The following is an 18,078-nucleotide window of genomic DNA, read 5'->3' on the forward strand; positions in this document are numbered from 1 at the left end:
AAGATAAAAATCTTACGATCATTTCAATAGATGCAGAAAAAGCATTTGACAAAATTCAACATCCACTCATGATAAAAACTCAACAGAGTGGGTACAGAACATATCCTCACATAATAAAGGCCACATATGCCAAACCCACAGCTAATAACATACTCAATGGTGAAGAGCTGAAAGCCTTTCCCCTAAGATCATGAACAAGACAAGGATATGACTCCTACCACTTTTCTTCAACATAGTACTGGAACTCCAAGTCATAGCAATCAGACAAGAAAAAAGAAATAAAAGTCATCCATATTGGTAAGGAAGAAGTAAAATTGTCACTATATGCAGATGACACAATACTAAAATCCTAAAGACTACCAAAAAACTATTAGAACCAATAAATGAATTGAGTAAAGTTTCAGGATACAAAATCAATATATGGACACCTGTTGTGTTTCTAAACACTAATAATGAAATAGCTAAAAGGGAAATAAAGAAAACAACCCCATTTTCAACTGCATTAGAGAGAATATAATACCTAGGGATAAATTTACCCAAAGAAGTTAAAGACTTTTGTAGTAGTCAAAAATGATAACACACTGAAAAACTTTCCTTCTGGTTAAAATAGCCATTGTCAAATATAGTCAACAATATCTTAATAGTGTTGTATAGTGACAGATGATAGCTATACTTGTGGAGAGCAGAGCACAATGTATGGAGAAACTGAATCACCACATTGTACAGTTGGAAATACTGTAACATTGTATATCAACTATACTAAAAAATAATTATTAATAATAAAAAAGTAAAAGACCTATATTCTGAAAACTATAAGACAATGATGAAAGAAATCGAAGGTGACACAAATGGAAAGATATACCATGCTCATAGACTAAAAGAATTAATATTGTTCAAATGTCTATACTACCTAAAGCAATCTACAGATTCAATGCACTCCCTATCAAAGTACCAACAGTTTTTCACAGGACTAGAGCCAAAAATAAGACAAACAAAACAAACAAACAAACAAACAAACAATTTATGGAACCACAAAAGACCCCAAATAGCCAAACCAATCTTAAGAACAAAGCAGGAGTTATCATAATCCTAGATTTCAAGATTTAATACAAAAATATAGCAATCAAAACAGTATAGTACTGGCACACACACACACACACACACACAAAAGACACATAAATCAAGGGAACAGACTTGAGAGCCCAGTAATAAATGCACACATATATGGTCAATTAATCTATGACAAAGGAGGCAAGAATACAATGGAGAAAAGACAGTCTCTTCAATAAACGGTGCTGGGAAAACTAAATGGTTGCATGCAAAAGAGTAAAAATGGGCTACTTATACCATACTAAAAACAAACTCAAAATGGAATAAAGACCTAAATGTATGACTTGAAACCAGAAAACATAGGCAGTAATCTCTTGGGCATCAAGCTTAGCAGTATTTTTCTGGGTCTGTCTTCTCAAGCAAGAGAAACAAAAGCAAAAATAAATAATTGAGATTATATCAAACTAAAAAGCTTTTTGCAAGTGAAGAAAGCCATCAACAAGACAAAAAGGAAACTTACTGAATGGGAGAAAATGCTGCAAATGCTATATCCAATAGCAAGTTAATATCCAAAATATATAAAGAACTCCTACAACTCAACACTAAAAACAGATAATCTGATTAAAAAATGAGCAGAAGACCTGAATAGACATTTTTCCAAAAAGAAGACACACAAATCGCCAACAGACACATGAAAAGATGCTCAACATTACTATTAGGAAAATTCAAATCAAAACCACCATGAGATACCACCTCTTAGAATATTTAATATTAAAAAGATAAGAAATAACAAGTCTTGATGAGGATGTGGAGAAAAGAGAACCCTCATGCATTACTGGTGCGAATGTAAATTGGTATAGCCAATTATGAAAAAAACAGTATAGAGGTTCCTCAAAAAAAAAAAAAAAAAAAAAGTGCCACACTATCCAGTAATGCCACTACTGGGTATTTACCCAAAGAAAACAAAAACACCTTATGTTTACTGCAGTGTTATTTACAACAGCCAAGATATGGAAGCAACCTAAGTATTCATCAATAAATGTATGGATAAAGAAGATGCGGTATAGGGGTGACTGGGTGGCTCAGTTGGCTGGGCGTCCAACTCCAGCTCAGGTCATGATCTCGCAGTCCATGCATTTGAGCCCCACGTGGGGCTCTGTGCTGACAGCTCGGAGTCTGGAGCCTGCTTCAGATTCTTTGTGTCCCCCCCCCCCGCCCTCTCTGCCCCTCCCCCACTCGTGCCCTGTCTCACTGTGTCTCTCAAAAATAAATGTTAAAAAAAAATGAAAAAAAAAAAAGATGTGGTATAGATACACAATGAAGTATTACTCAGCCACAAAAACGAATGAAATCTTGCATTCACAACAACATGGATGGATCTAGAGGGTATTACTGGTACTATGCCAAGTGAAATAAGCCAGACAGAGACAAATAACATATGATTTCACTTATAATGTACAATCTAAAAAACAAATGAACAAGTAAACAGCAAACAACAATGGCTTAAAAGAAACAGACTCATAAATACAGAGAATAAACTGGTAATTGCCAAGAGGGGAGGAGTGGGGGGAGGGACAAAATAGGTGAAGAGAATTGAGAGGTACAAACTTCCATTTACAAAATAAATAAGTCACAGGGATGAAAAGTACAGCATAGAGCGTACAATCAATAATATTGTAACACATTTATGGTGCCCAATATTCATAATAACTAAAACTAAGTTAATATTACACATCCACTATACTCCAATTAAAAATGAATTTTTTTTTCAAAAAAAGAAGATCCCTTTCATCATTTTCCCTCTCCTTTTTAACCAAAAGAAAGAAAACAGCATTCTGCAATCATTACTCACTCACTGTGGGTAATGAGGGCAATCATTCTCAAGGGCACTTGTCTTAGTTACAGGCCATGGTTATGCATCCTGTGGACAAACAGTCTGCCTTGGGAAGGTATACATATTTACCTAAAATGTTGAGTACTAACAGGTAACAAGATAATAGTCTACTGTTCAATTCACACTTGATGTGAACTACATAGACTGATGACTATGCAACTATGTAGAGGTTGAGAAAGTAATGTTTTCGTTATTTTCCATGTTGCTATAACAACAACAACAACAACAAAAAGGCTTATTCTCTTCACTTCAACTAACATCCAGTGTTTACAAGTCTAGGTAATAGATCTATTTATCTTTGCAAAGATCTTAACCTATACCATGATTAAAATGAGATTTATTTGGATAAATATGGTTAATACGTCTGAGGAGATTTATGCTCTTGCCAACATGTGAATTCTCTGCTGTTTGTTCTTTTTACTGCTTTGGAACAATGTCAATGAACCATTTGGAAGAAATCGATGTCATAAGACTAATTAGGCAAAAATTACCGATTACTCTTAGAAATAAACTGGAGGCTGAGGAGACTTCTGTCTTAAAGTTTGTTTTCCACACATTCGGTTTTATACAATCGTCTCCTGTTTGTCTAAAGGACTTTCTAAACAGACCTAATGGGATCCTCCCTGCAGTCTTAACAGCATGGACAAGAAATACAATTCTCTACATTTGAAATTCTGGGCAAACTTGAAAGGTACAGGTAAAATCACTGATTAGCCACTTTTCCTTGTGTTCCCTAAGTGTCTCCAGCAAATTTTGCTGTCTGGGATGTTTTCTTCGTACACAGCTTGTTGGTGGTACCTAAGTTACCATCCTGAGGCAGTTGGGCTTCCTGTCAGGGATTAGGCTCCTTAGGTTGTCAGGCTCTTTCGGTATGGGGGCTAAATTACCAAAAGCAGTTAAAATTTGGTTTAGACTAGGGCCAACTTGTATCTAGGTGATCATCACAAATCTAACATATGTCCAATAAACCTATATGGCCCAATAAATCCAGTGACTGAATGCCACGGGGTACTATCACAGAGCTCTTTTAAGGAATTCACAGGCAATATACCCTAAAGTATTCCACTGTCTAGTGCTCAGTAGAATCTAACAAGGCTGCCTGTATGTTCAAGGTTAACACAAGAGAAATTCAACAGGAGCTAGTCACCAATATTTTTCCCTATTTTAAAAGAAAAATTATTTAGTTGGGTGAGCTTAACAGAAAAGCAGCAGGCAAATCTTGGAGTTCATAAAAAACTTAGTCTGTGGTGCTATCAGGCTGATAGGCCTCCAGTCAGACAGTGTTTTGAAAGGCATTACTATCATATAAGCCTGAACTACAGGGTTGGAGGCTGTATGTGTGTTTTCTTGTAACTTCAAGCAATTTTTTTTGTTTCTCTGAGATTTTTGAATTCACTCATCAGTCAATTTATATTTACGAGTTAGAGTTACATTTTGTCAAATGGAATAACTGCTCCACAAGAGGTGCAGGATAGAAATCCAGGAGGTACTGCTCTTGTCATAGACCATGTAAAAGGCACCTTTGGGAGTACAACTGCAGTGTATCGAAGGCTGTGGAGCTGTGCAGTGTGAAGGCCCTGAGAGAATGTCTAGAATGTCTACTATCACCGCCTCCTCCTAACACAACCACCATCACCAACACCCAGTGTCGTGCATGTAGCTCTATTATATGCACTTTAGTTATATTATTCAGTTAATTTTCAGCAATCTATGAGAGCATCAGTAGTATTCTCACTTTAAATATAAGGAAGCCAAGCGTCAGAGTTGTAACCTGCCCCAGGTTATAAAAGCAGGGGCTCCAGGATCAAAATCCAAGTTTGGCTAACTCCAAAGCCCATTCCTGTTACCATTACACCACACCTAAAGACAGGCCCACTAATACCTTTCCTTAGACTTTTAAAAAGTAGAGGTTTGATTTAGAGATGATAAAATGTATAGATGTTAAGTAAAGCATTTGAAGACTTTTGACCATCTGTATAACTATGAAACTGAAACCAAAACCTAAAAGGAAATTTTCATATGAAATATATTTCTATTACACCTCAAATTCCCTTGTGCTTTTTTTCCTTGAAGCAACCACTTTTGGATTTCTGTCACCTAGTATACTTTATATAAATGGAATGATTCACAAAGTAGTCTTTTGTGTCTGGCGTATTCACTCAACGTAATGTTTTTAGATTTGTTTGTTTTGAAAGGTATACGGAAGAATTTATTCAGCTTTGTGAGGATTTACTTTCACAATGGTATAAACCCTTGGCATAGAAGACCTTCTTAAAACTTCATAAGCTGCTTTAATTAGTTAAATATCTAGGCTGATATTACGAAGCTGTCAGACATTGTTAGAAAAAGTTAATGGTGGCCGGGATTTGTAAACATAACCATATAATGGTAAAATAAACCAAAGGACAAGACTTTTTAATACCCCTCAAAACATAATAAAGTACAATTTTTCATCAAACATTTATTCCCAGGCTATATCCATGTGGATCTATGAATTTATTTTCCATTTTACACTTTCTGACATCTTCTCTGAATATAGATTACAAATAGTCTTTTGCATTCTCTCCCCAGTCTCAACATCCCAAATCACCTGCCTTACCTTGTTATACAGTTATCTTTTAGAGAAGATACACTTACATAGCATGTTATACTTGAAAGTGAAAAAATCTTAGAGGATTAAAAAGAAGTAATACAATAATTCTTTCACTGATCTTAATATAACTTCCAAAAGAACATTTCCCTAAAACAGCAATTCTGCCTAATAAAATTCTTTCCAAGTCTAAACACACTGAAAACAAGTGAAATTATGAAAAACTTATGATAGGTTACCAGATATTGTGTGCTTTTAACCATTCAACACTGGCAATACTTGATAAACAATTAGGTAAGCTTCTTGAAGAAGCAAACCTAGACACATAAATTAGAAGATACTGGTATCCATCTAAATTTTTTTCATTTTTTTACAGACCATTTTATTAAATAAAGTTGTTGAAGGTACACTTTATTTTTTGTCATTTTAGAGGACCTTTACTGTAAAGACAATTCTTTTATCTGATAACAACAGCAGCAGCCAAATTGCTAGTGATTATTCCAGACCTCCCTGTAGGATACATTCAGTTTCTTCTCGAGACGCAAGTTTCCACCTGAGTTTCTGAGGCAATGTTTTTATAAATTCTGCAGTGTCTTATGAACCCTGCTACATCAACAAGTCTGGTAATTTACTCCTTTAGAATGTGAAATTGCAGAAGAGAGAGATGTATTCCTGCTGATCTCAAAGCTTCTGATATATTGGATTTAGGATTGTCTCTTCCACCAGACAACACTACCTTTAGCTTTATGGGGAGTCTCAAAATCAGTTAAGTTCTCTAAACTTCCGTCTTCTTTTCTAAAGTTGATTTTTACAATTCTAGATACCTTGCATTTCCATAGAAATTTTGAAACCAGCTTGTCAATTCCTTATTTAAAAAACAGGTGGAATTTTTATTGGGATTGCTTTGAATCTATGGATGAATTTGGAAAGAATGACTATCTTAACATTATTGAGACTTGGCAATCCATGAACATGCATATTTCTCCACCTACTTAGGTTTTCTTTTATTTCTCTCAGCAACACTGTTACCTTCAGAGGACAGGTCTTGTACATCATGTCTTAGAATCATTCCATGGCACTTGAGAATAACTACAGTTTTTACTACTTTTCCAATTTTTGTTTTCTATTTCTTTTATTGCTTTATTGTACTGGTTAGGAATTCCAGTAAAATACTGAATAGAAGTAATGACAGTGGATCTCCCCATTGCCTGTTCTCAGTGTTAGAAAGAAATTGTCCATTGTTTCACCACTTAGCATGACTTTAACTGTAGGTTTTTGGGAGATGACTTTTATCAAATTGAGGTATTTCCCAGATATCTGGTATTGCAAGGATTTTTATCATGAATGGAAGTTGAAATGAGCATATATCTAGATTGATCATATGGTTTTTCTCATTGATTTTGGTAATACAGTAAATAACATTGGTTGATATTTTTAACACATTTGTTGAGATATTTGAACATGATTTGTTCATGTACCATAAAATTCACCCTTTAAGTGTTCAATTTAGTACTTTTAGTATATCTGCAAAGTTGTGCAGCTCCAATTCCAGAACACTTTAATTGCTTCAAAAAGAAAAAACAAAACAAAAAAACAAAAAACCCTCTACTCATCAGCACTCTCACACTCTCCTCCCCGACCAGAAACCACTAATCTACAATCTGTCACATTCTGTTTATCCATTCATCAGTTGGTGGATATTTGTTTCCACTTTGGAGCTATCATGAATAATGCTGCTATAAACATTTGTGCACAAGTTTTTGTGTGGTCATCATTTCAAGTCTCATGGGTATATACCTAGGAGTGGAACTGCTGGTTTATTAGATAACTCGAGGTTTAATTTTTTTTTCTTTATTGCTTCTATAAGCAGAAGACACTGAATTTTGTATCTTTATTTTCTACTTGTTCTTCCTAAATTCATAATTCTGAGAATTTAATAGTTTATCTCCTTGGATTTTCTAGGTCTACATCATATCGCAAAGATATTGGTGCTTTCTTGTCTGTTCCTTTCTTTTCAGAAATTATACGTCGTTTCGATTCCACATTCATTATATTGGTTTAAATATTCAGAAGAGTTTCAAATAGTAGTAGTGGTACTCTGATAGGTTTAATTTTTTTAAGGAAGTGGCCAACTGTTTTCCAAAGTGGCTATACCATGTTCCATTCCCACCAGCAATATATGAAGGCTACATTCAATATATGAAGGCTACATACAATATATGAAGGCTATATTCCTAACACTTGCTGTTGTTCATTTTTTTTATTATACCCATCTTGGTGGATGTGAAGTGATATCTAATTGTAGTTTTGATTTGCATTGCCCTAAAGACTACTGATGCTGAGCATTTTTCATGTACTAAGTGGCTATTTATATACCTTTGCAGAAATGTCTAGGGGCACCTGGGTGGCTTAGTCGGTTAAGCATCCGACTCTGCACTGACCACACAGAGCCTGCTGGGATTCTCTCTCTCTCTCTCTCTCTCTCTCTCTCTCTCTCTCTCTCTCTCTCTCTCTTTCTGACCCTCCCCCCACCACACTGTCTCAAAATAAAAAAAAGAAATGTCTATTTAAATCCTTTGCCCATTTTTTGTCTTTTTATTGTTGAATTTAAAGAGTTCTTCATATATTTTGAATACAAATCCCTTGCCAAATACATTTATTTCTCTATTCTGTGGGTTATCTTTTTACTTTCTTGATGGTGTCCTTTGAACCACAAAAGTTATTAATTTTGATGACATCCTATTTATCTATTTTTTTTTCTTTTGTAACTTGTGCTTTTGGAGTCACAGTGGAAAAAAATTGCTTAATCCAAAGTCATGAAGATTTACTCCCGATTTCTTCAAAAAAATGTATAGATTCAGCTCTTACATTTTGGTCTCTGATCTATTCTGAATTTTATATATAGTGTGTAGTAAGTTTTCAACTTCGTTCTTTTGTATATAGATATATACAAATGTTTTGGGATCAACTATCGACATTGTGTTATTTTTTAAATGTTTATTTTGCATTGTGTGTGCACAGGCACACACACACACACACACACACACACACACACACACACACACACACGTGGGGGAGGGGCAGAGAGAGAGGAGGGAGAAAATACCAGGCAGGCTCTGTGCTGTCAGCACAGAGCCCATCACAGGGATTGATCCCACGAACCATGAGATCATGACCTGAGTTGAAACCAAGAGTCAGATACTTAACTGAGCCACCCAGGCACCCCAGCATTGATTGGTTCTTAAATGTTAATTCTATTCTACACTCTTGGAAAAAAGAATTTACTTGGTGTGTATTTGTGGTATATATGTGTGTGCGTGTGTAATATTTTTAGAGTTTTAATCCTAAATTAATAATTAACTAATTAAGAATTCTTACACCTATGTTTATGAGGGATATTGGTCTGTAGTTTCCCTTGCTTGTAAAATATTTGTCAAATTTTGATATGGAGATTACCCTCACATCATAAAATGGGTTGGAAAGCATTCCCCCTGCCTTGTTTTTCCAAAGATTTTGTGAAAGACTGTATTATTTCTTTATTTTTTTAAGTTAATTTATTTTGAGAGGGAGAGAGAGAGAGACAGAGACAGAGAGACAGTACACATGAGTGGGGGGAGGAGCAGAGAGAGGGAGGGAAAGAGAGAGTGAATCCCAAGCAGGCTCCACACCAGCAGCATGTAGCCTGATGTGGGTCTTGAACTTATAAACCAATCCCTGAGATCATGACCTGAGCCAAAACCAAGAGTTAGATGCTTAACCAACTGAGCCACCCAGGTGCCCCTATTTCTTCTTGCCTCTTTGGGCATGAAGTTTTCCTTGTGAGAAGATTTTGATGATAAATTCAATTTCTTAAATATGTATATGCTTTTTTCCAATTTTCTGTGTTAGATTTCCTAATTTGGGTTTTTATTGCAAGGAATTTATGAATTTCATCTAAGTTACTGAATGTATTGTAATAAAGTTACTCATTGTATCACCTTATTATCCATTTAATGTCTGTAGGATCCATGATTCTGCATTGATATTCCCTCTTTAACCTTGATATTGGTAATTTGTTCTATTCTCTCTTTCCTGACCATTTTTTCTAAGACCACATCAATTTTATTAACTTTTTTCAAAGAACCAATTTCTGGCTTTGTTGATTTTTCTCTATTTTTTTTATTTTCTACATCACTGTTTTTACTTTTTAATCTTGATTATTTTGTATTTACTTTCCTTAAATCTTCTTAAGATGGAAGTTTTACTCATTTATTTAAATTTTCTGCTATAAGCATTTAAGGACACACTTTTTCTTTTAGTGTTCTCATTGCATACAATAAATTCTAAGATATTTCCATTATCATTCTATTTGAAGTAATTTCCAATTTCTTTTGGTGAGTATTCCTTGTAAACTTGAAAAGAATAGCTTATTGAGTGTGGAATCTATAAATATTGCTTAAGTCAAGCTGGATCATAGTGCTGTTCATATATTTACTGATTTTTATTCTACTTATTACTGAGAGAGGAATGTTAAAATTCCCAACTACACTGTAGATTTGTTGATTCCTTCTCTATAGTTCTCTCAATTTTTACTTCCTTTACTCGGTACATACATCCTTAGAATTTTTATGTCTTCTTTTAATGAATTGGCCATTTTATCAATATGAAATATGCTGCCTCACCTTAGAATGTTTCCTATGCCTGACATTAATATAACCATACCAACTTTCTTATGCTTAGTGTTTGCAGATACATTTTTTTCTACAATCTCACTACTAATTTTGTCTGAATCTTTATACTACTAATTTTGTCTACTTCTTATAAACACCATATGGATGGGTCTTCTGAAATTTTTTTCAATCTGAAAATCTGTGCCTTTTAAATTGAATGTTTACTTTATTCACATTTAATGTAATTATTGTTATAATTGAACTTAAGTCTTATAGCATTTGTTTTATGTTATATGTTTTTCTGTTCCTCTTTTCCTACCAACTCTTTGGTTAATATTTTGTAGTATACTTTCTTATATGTCTTGCATTGATTTTTTTAACAACTTTTTTGTTATGCTTAAATTTGTTGCTCTAGAAATTAAATAAGCACATTTACCTCAAACTACATTCAAATACTAACATAAGAACTTCACAGCTACATTAATCCAAACGTACACATTTTAGGCCACTTGTGATAGTTCCATAGGTCAGACACTCGTTTCAGTTTCTTAGATTCATTTTCTTCTTTGTGTTTAACTTTGGACAGTTTCTACTGAATGGTTCTCAAGTTCACTAATCATATTTTCCACCCCAATTTCCTGTTAAGCCCATCAAATAAGTACTTTATTTCTGATGTTGTATTTTTCCATTATACCATTTCCATTTTGTTATTTCTTTTTGTAGTTATCATAATTATTTTATTATCCTTCTCTGCTAATTCCAACATCCAGGTCATCTATGGATAAGTTTCCATTAATTTTTTTCTGTTTCTTCAGAGGACTCAATTTTAATTGTGTGATAGACACTGCGTGTAAAATAATAGTAAATTATATTTAACATGGATATTATTTATCCTAAGAAAATGGCACACCCTCTTCCCATAGGTTAGGACTGTGAATCAGTCTAATCTCTAGTGAACTGGTTCTGGGCTTTGTGGTAGGTTTAGATTCAGTTCACTCTTGGCTAATATTCTGAGGTCTGGATCAGGGATCTCCCTTAAGCAAAGTCTGGGATCTGAGCCCTGATTAGACTCTGAAGACTACTCTATGTCTTATAATCCAGCTGCCAGTATTCTAATCATGGGATATTTCTCTTTGTTTATAGCCCAGCCACCAGATTTCTGGGATGCTTAGGTGATCTCTTTACTCTTGATAATCTCCCCCAGGTTTCCATGCCATAGCTTATTTCTTCACCCTGTTCCCCAGGCACTAGCATTCATTAGTACACTGCTTTGCCCTTGATGAAGGTCCTGTGCACCTTGCAGAAATAAGGGAGGTTTCTTATCATTTCTTTTGCTTTATCCCAGCCTTCTCTTGCAATTGCCTTGCACTTGATAAAGGGCCACTATACCTCAGGGAGATGTCTCTCAGCTCTCTTGCTCTATCTCCAGTCTTTCTTTGGCCACTGCCATGTACTTGGTGAAAATCCTACACTCCTTGATGAATCACTCAGTTCTTTACCATGCTCCAAGCCTTTGGTGTGTTCACTTGGTGAAGGCTTCATAGGGAAGAACTGGTGGTGGGTGTGAGACTCACCCTGTGACTGGGGCTTCTTAGGATTTTAAGCTGTCACACATGTGGCCATAAACAGTTCATTAAAAGTTGGGCTGGTTTCTCTTTATATTCTTCTATGTCAGTTTTACTCTTCTTCCTGATGTTCTGCCAGAAATAAACCAGTCAAGAGTTTTTATTCTCTCCTAAAAAAGGTTTGTCTCTTTCTGGGACTTAGTTCATTCAGGTTTTTCTAGCATATTCAGCTTTTTGGATGGTTTTTTAAATTTATGATTTTATAGTTTATCCAGCTCATTCTCATTGTTGGGAGTAGGAGCAAGTCTCTTGTGACTTTCTTCATCCTAACTGGGAGTAGAAATTTCTTTCTCAATTCCTTTGATAACTCCTTCTTGTCTGCCTCACATTTTGTATTTGTCTTCCTCCTAGACTTTATTTGAGAGGTACATTAAGCCTAACAAAAAACTCTCAGAAATCCCATATGTTCTATTCCTTTTATATAGATGTTTATTTTTTTTTAAGCCTCAGAAACTATCTTCAAAAAAGACAAAACAGTAAATACAACATTCAGATTGCAAAAATTCTACTGAGAATCATATCTGCTTATGTAATCTGGAATGCAGAATTTAGAATTTTGCATATTGGAGGCAAGTATCTAGGGGTGCTAATAAATGCAAATATCTAGGGGGTCATAATATATGCAAATATCTATAATATATACAATATATCTATGATATAGATATATAGACAGATATAGATAGATATAGATATAGATATAGATATAGATATAGATATATAGATACATCAAGGAGTTAATAGGGTCCAGTCATCTGTATTCAGAGACAGATTTTGTTTCTTTGTTGTTATCATACCTTCTCCCAGAAAGGACTTAGGCATAATAAGGTATTCTTATTCTCATTTTACAGATGAGGCTCCTGAGATCCCAAGAAGCAGAGTGATCACACCAAGTGTGCAGAGTGGAGGGAAAACCCAGGCTCCAGCTTCCTGGCACTGCATCATTCCATTACGTATTCATTTCAAACCTAATCAAATGTGCCATAATATCCAAGAGTGATAATACATTTTAAATTGTCTATGCAAAAATAATATCAAAATTACAGAACAGTTCGAGGAACATCCATACATCCTTTACCCAGATTCACCTATTGATAACATTTTGCTCCATTACTTTGTAATTTTCTCTCCATCTATCCATCCATCCACATATTTTTTCTGAACCATCAAGAAGATAGTGTATATATTATGGCCCATTATCCCTAGATACTTTAGTCTGTATTTGCTAAGAGTGAGAATATTTCTTTACGTACCACAGTACAGTTGTAACAAATTTAACAACGATACACTTTTTTCTATTTATATTCCAATTTTGTAAATTGACCTAGTAACGCATTTATAGCATTTCCCCCTTCCCATATAGGATCCAATCTAGGATCAAGTATTACATTTAGTTGTCAAGACTCTACTATTGTTTAATCTGGAGCATTTCCCTCAGCTTTTGTCTTTTATGACACTGACATTTTTGAAGAATATAGTCCTTTTTTTCTCTTTTCATAGAATGTTCCTCATTTTAGATTTGTCTGATGTTTCCTTGTGCTTAGATTCAGGTTATGCACTTCCAGATGGAACACTATAAAAATGATGTTGTGCCTTTCTCAGGTTATCACATCCAGAGCCACATGATGTCCATCTGCCCCTCACTAGTCACATTAATTTTGATCACAAGGTCAAGTTGTTGCCTGGTTTCCCCATTTATATTTATTTTTCTCTGCAACTAATAAGAATTCTGTGGGGAGACACGTTAGGATCATAAAACAGCCTGCTCTTCCCAAGAATGAATTTTTTTATAACAGTATTTTCACTATTGTTATAAAAAGTGACCTCTACATAGTAAAAAAAAACCTAGGTTTCACTTATTACACTTGAATAAGTTCCATGCAGTCTTAACATCTGTTTTTATTACAGTAGTCCATGCACACAGGGTGTTTATTAAAAACTATTCATTAGGCACTATCTGGGTAGGATATAGGCAAATCTGATTTTTAAATCCAACTGGTATCAATGCCCTAGTTTTGGTTTAATAAAAAAAATCTCTTTAACTTATGTTACCAGACTTAGAAATTAAATTAAATTATACAATTGAAAGAATGTTCTATAAAAAAGAGAAGAAAACAAAGAAATTTGTAAAAGAAACTACTTCTATTTAATTCAAATCATATATGGATTTTGGTTACAATATTTATTATCCAGTCTTTTTAAAGCAGTATGATTTTGAGGTGAACTTTAATTCAAGGACTTAACTTGGATTGAACATAGCTAGCTTAAATAAAATGTTTGAATAGCCAGGTGGTTTAGTTTCTGAGGTTGGTAACAATAAGTCCAAATTGGAAAAAAAAAAAAAAAAAAAAAGAACTTTTTAGAAATAGTTTTTAAATTTAAAAAATGTGTGTGTTTTTTGTTGTTTGGTTTTTGAGTTTTGTTTTGGTTTAATTTTTAAAGATGCCTTCTTTCTTATTTTGCTACCATGGACCTCAACATTATATAAGAACATGTTTTACAAACCAGTCATCATACTGAATGGGTGTACCATTAATTCAGCATTTTTTTCATTGAAGTCAGGAAACCAGAGGGGTAGGCCAAAGGCTTACTTACTCTCTTAAAAGGAATACAAACTTTGCTATTGCCCCTTTCTCTTTTGAGCCCAGCTTTTCATTTCTAACATTGTCTTACTTGCAATACAATAAAATTCCAGCCTTTATGACAGAAGAGATGGTTTTTTGATCAATAGAATTCAACAGCCAAAGCATTAGTGTTTTGGGTGGGTTTTTTTTTTTTTTTTTTCTTTCTGGAAAGCATTTGTAGCCACAGGCTCAAAGGAGGAAGAAAGGGAGAGGGATTAACTCTCTGCAAGGAAGGTCAAAAACATAATTTACAAGTGAGGCAAGAGGAGCAGCTGTATCTGTTGGCCCAATCAAGACTACCAGCTGGAGAATTTACCAGCAATATGAAAACCACATCGACCAGATGTCAAGCAATGCAACTAGAGGCCAAACATCTTTGGGCTCAATGCAGGACTCTCCACTCTCTTTACTACCCATATTTCATGTTAAATAGTAAGGTGCCTTCCACAGGCCACCAGCAGGGATAACTGGAACATTTCCACACAAGGGACTTAAATAACATGATGGTACCCCCACCACACTGGCTTAAATACCGAAGTCCACCTCCTACTTGTTCTTTTATTAAAAAGCAATTTTAGTTCGGAGTCAATATGTATGGGGTAAGAGAAACTTAAATGGCTGTAAGCCATTCTTATGGCTTATCAGGCTTATTTATATTTGGAAATTATTTTGTCATTGGGAAGAAAAGAGTGTTCTGAAAATACTTACTTGAATAACCATTTTTCCACTCATTCTTTAAACCCATGATGTTCGATACAGTAGCTGTTTTGCCACATGTGGCTATCTAAATTAAAAGTTAAGTCATTTAGAGGCACCCGGGTAGCTCTGTCAGTTAAGCATCCGACTTCAACTCAGGTCATGATCTCACGGCTCATTGGTTTGAGCCCTACATTGGGCTTTGTGCTGACAGCATGGAGCCTGCTTTGGATTCTGTGTCTCCCTCTCTCTCTGCCCCTCCCCTGTTTGTGCACACGCTCGCTCTCTCTCTCTCTCTCTCTCTCAAAAATAAATAAACATTAAAAAAAAAACCCTAAGTAATTTAAATTAAACTAATTTAAAATTCTGTTCCTCAGGTATACTAGCCATATTTCAGGTGCTCAATAGCCACGTGACTAGTGGCTATCACACTGGATAACAAAATATAAATATAAATAATTTCACTCATCACAGAAAATTCTATTAGGCAATGTTGCTTGAAGCTCAAAAATCACCTTTAAAGTGAGCAATTATAATTCTTCTCCGTATATACTATGAAACAAAGCAATCTCTGTGCATTCTCTTATGAAATAAGCCTACTAATACAATGTGAAAACTGTATTAGTTGAGGGTAAGACAAAGGGGAGGAGAACTCAGTAATACCATGACAAATATAAGTCAATCTTTGTCTGATGAAATGTTCTTGTATGCTGTACTCACAGAAGCCCTGTGATGCTCCTGGCTTGCTGAATAATATAGAGGCCAGTCTGGATGGGTTAGCAATAAGCAATAAACTGACATGTACCCTTAATTTGCTGCATGCATCTTTGATTTGTTAATGATTCAATATTTATCAGTTTGTATCAGAAGTTTCCTTACTTATATTTCCCAATATGCAAAATAAATTATGTCCTTTAAAAAAGAGGTGGCCCAACTTTACAGCTTTGCAATTGAGGCACTTTAATGCCAAGTAAACATCATATGCCACAGCTGTTTCTAAAACTTTTATGAACAAGAAGAACATGAGGCCAGTATACAATAAAACCCACAAATTATATTTCTTACTCCCAGACTCACCCACCGTGGGTGCAGTGAAACCAAGCAACTCATGAGGTGCTGTGTATGTCTGTGTGATTGTTGTGACTCACCGAGGGATGCATGCCACAGGCACGTGTCGCCCAGAGCACAGACCTTTGACTCTTCCCACAAGGGCATCATGCCAGGGTATGCCAGAACACACCAGAGCACTGGACAAGTTGCATGTGCAAGCACATCGGCTGTCTCTGCCCTTGAACATGTAGGGTGGTATACAAGCACTGTTTTTCCCTCTGTTTCCTTGATCTATTCCAACACTCCCGGCAAAATCACCCAGCCCGGTCAGCCCATCAGTTCTACTCCCACTTTCTCTTCTCAATCCCCAGTTTCTTCTTTTCCAATTATTCACAATAGATGAGGAAGAACAAGATGAAAATAAAAGGGAGGTGGTGTTTCCTAATCTCCCCTGCTTTGTCATTAAAAGCTAAAAAGATCTGCTGTTTTTCTTTGGCATCGTTAACTGTGCTTAATCAGATTCCCATAAAGATCACAGAGTTACTGCCCAACAGAAGCTGAAAAATTTCATTTGTATCAACTTAGCCAGTTAGAGGTTCATGCAACAGCTGCAAGGTTTTCAGGTTATGCCCCAGTGTTCCCGCTTACCTTGGCTTTCCCATCCTGGGCTGACATGTATCCAACACACATGCTCTCTGTCGTGTGGCTCCACAGAAATTCCACTGCCGTGGAAGAGAACACAAGTAGGCACATTCAGATCACAGATGGAAAATAAATCTTTGCTTTTTAATACAACAGTTAAAGATAGCTTTATATTTAACACACTCAGTTGCCTACTTTCCATTTGGTCCTTCATAAATGTCAAGATGATTTAGAACTCAAAACTGTGTAATGCCATTTACTGTGAAATGAAAAATGTATTTCTTTCTTGTCAAAACTTATAATTATTACATGTAAAATAAGTGCTCTTCTGTTTGAAACTTGTAAACTTAAACACACACATGCACCATACATTCATACGTACAGTACACAATGATTTAGCATATGTAATATTCCATAACGTAGTTTCCCTTAACACACACACACACACACACACACACACACACACACACACACACAGAGTCTTGGTTTCTAAATACCATTCTCCATGAAAAGGAATCAGGATTCCTTGGAGAATGTTCGTTCCGGGGGGCTGGGGCAGAGAAAATATAAAATGAATCTGGAACATCTTTTTGCATGTCAGAAAGTAAGGAAGCTCAAGGAATGATGACAACTTATCAAAATGACCCCGAGGTCAGACTGAGGGGCTTCCACTGGCCAAAGTATCAAAATAAATCATGATAGTAAGGAATTATCACCACTGAATAAAATAAGAACCAATGAACCTATACTAATGCAAATAAATAAAGAGAAAGGAAAGAAAGCTCTTCCTTGCAGCAGAATGCCAACTAGTAAATATAGAAGAAATAACAGACTTAGAAAATCATCACGGTTGCTAAAACAAGTGGGTGAAAATTTGAAGATGAGCAAGCTGTTTACATAGTCTCAACATATCTCTCCATAATGTTCTTACAAAATAGAAACGGGGGAAGTGTAGGTTCATTGTGGAGAAACCAATGGGCCCCCCCCCCACTTAATCAAATGATCGAAACTCACATCACCAATTAAGAAAAAATCAACACCACGTGCCCCCTGATAAGACACCGTCAGATGTACACCACCACTCCTGTGGTACTTCTGCCAAAATTGCAGAGCCCAGACTGCGTGAGGAAATACCACACAAACTCAATTACAGGAATACTACTAAAGGACCGATTTGAACTCTTCACAAATGTCAAAGTCAAAACATACACAAAAAGTTGAAAAACCATTCCCATGTAAAGGAGACATGACAACTAAATGC

The 18,078-nt window shown here is 35.4% G+C and overlaps 1 protein-coding gene across 13 annotated transcripts in view; it reads right to left on the reverse strand.

Annotated features, from left to right (window-relative positions):
* Window positions 1–18,078, reverse strand: part of TASP1 (taspase 1) — a 298,108-nt gene that overhangs the window by 48,913 nt on the left and 231,117 nt on the right. For 10 of the 13 annotated variants that reach the window (XM_045053884.1, XM_045053888.1, XM_045053885.1 and 7 more), the window contains one exon: window positions 16,824–16,897. In XM_045053884.1, coding sequence (XP_044909819.1) covers window positions 16,824–16,897 — 74 coding nt within the window. Of the gene's footprint in view, window positions 1–9,695; window positions 12,774–16,823; window positions 16,898–18,078 lie in introns of those variants that run through there. The other 3 variants (XM_045053891.1, XM_045053887.1, XR_006595387.1) reach the window with 1 other exon arrangement.

Source organism: Felis catus, chromosome A3, assembly GCF_018350175.1.
Source record: "Felis catus isolate Fca126 chromosome A3, F.catus_Fca126_mat1.0, whole genome shotgun sequence".
NCBI lineage: Eukaryota > Metazoa > Chordata > Mammalia > Carnivora > Felidae > Felis > Felis catus.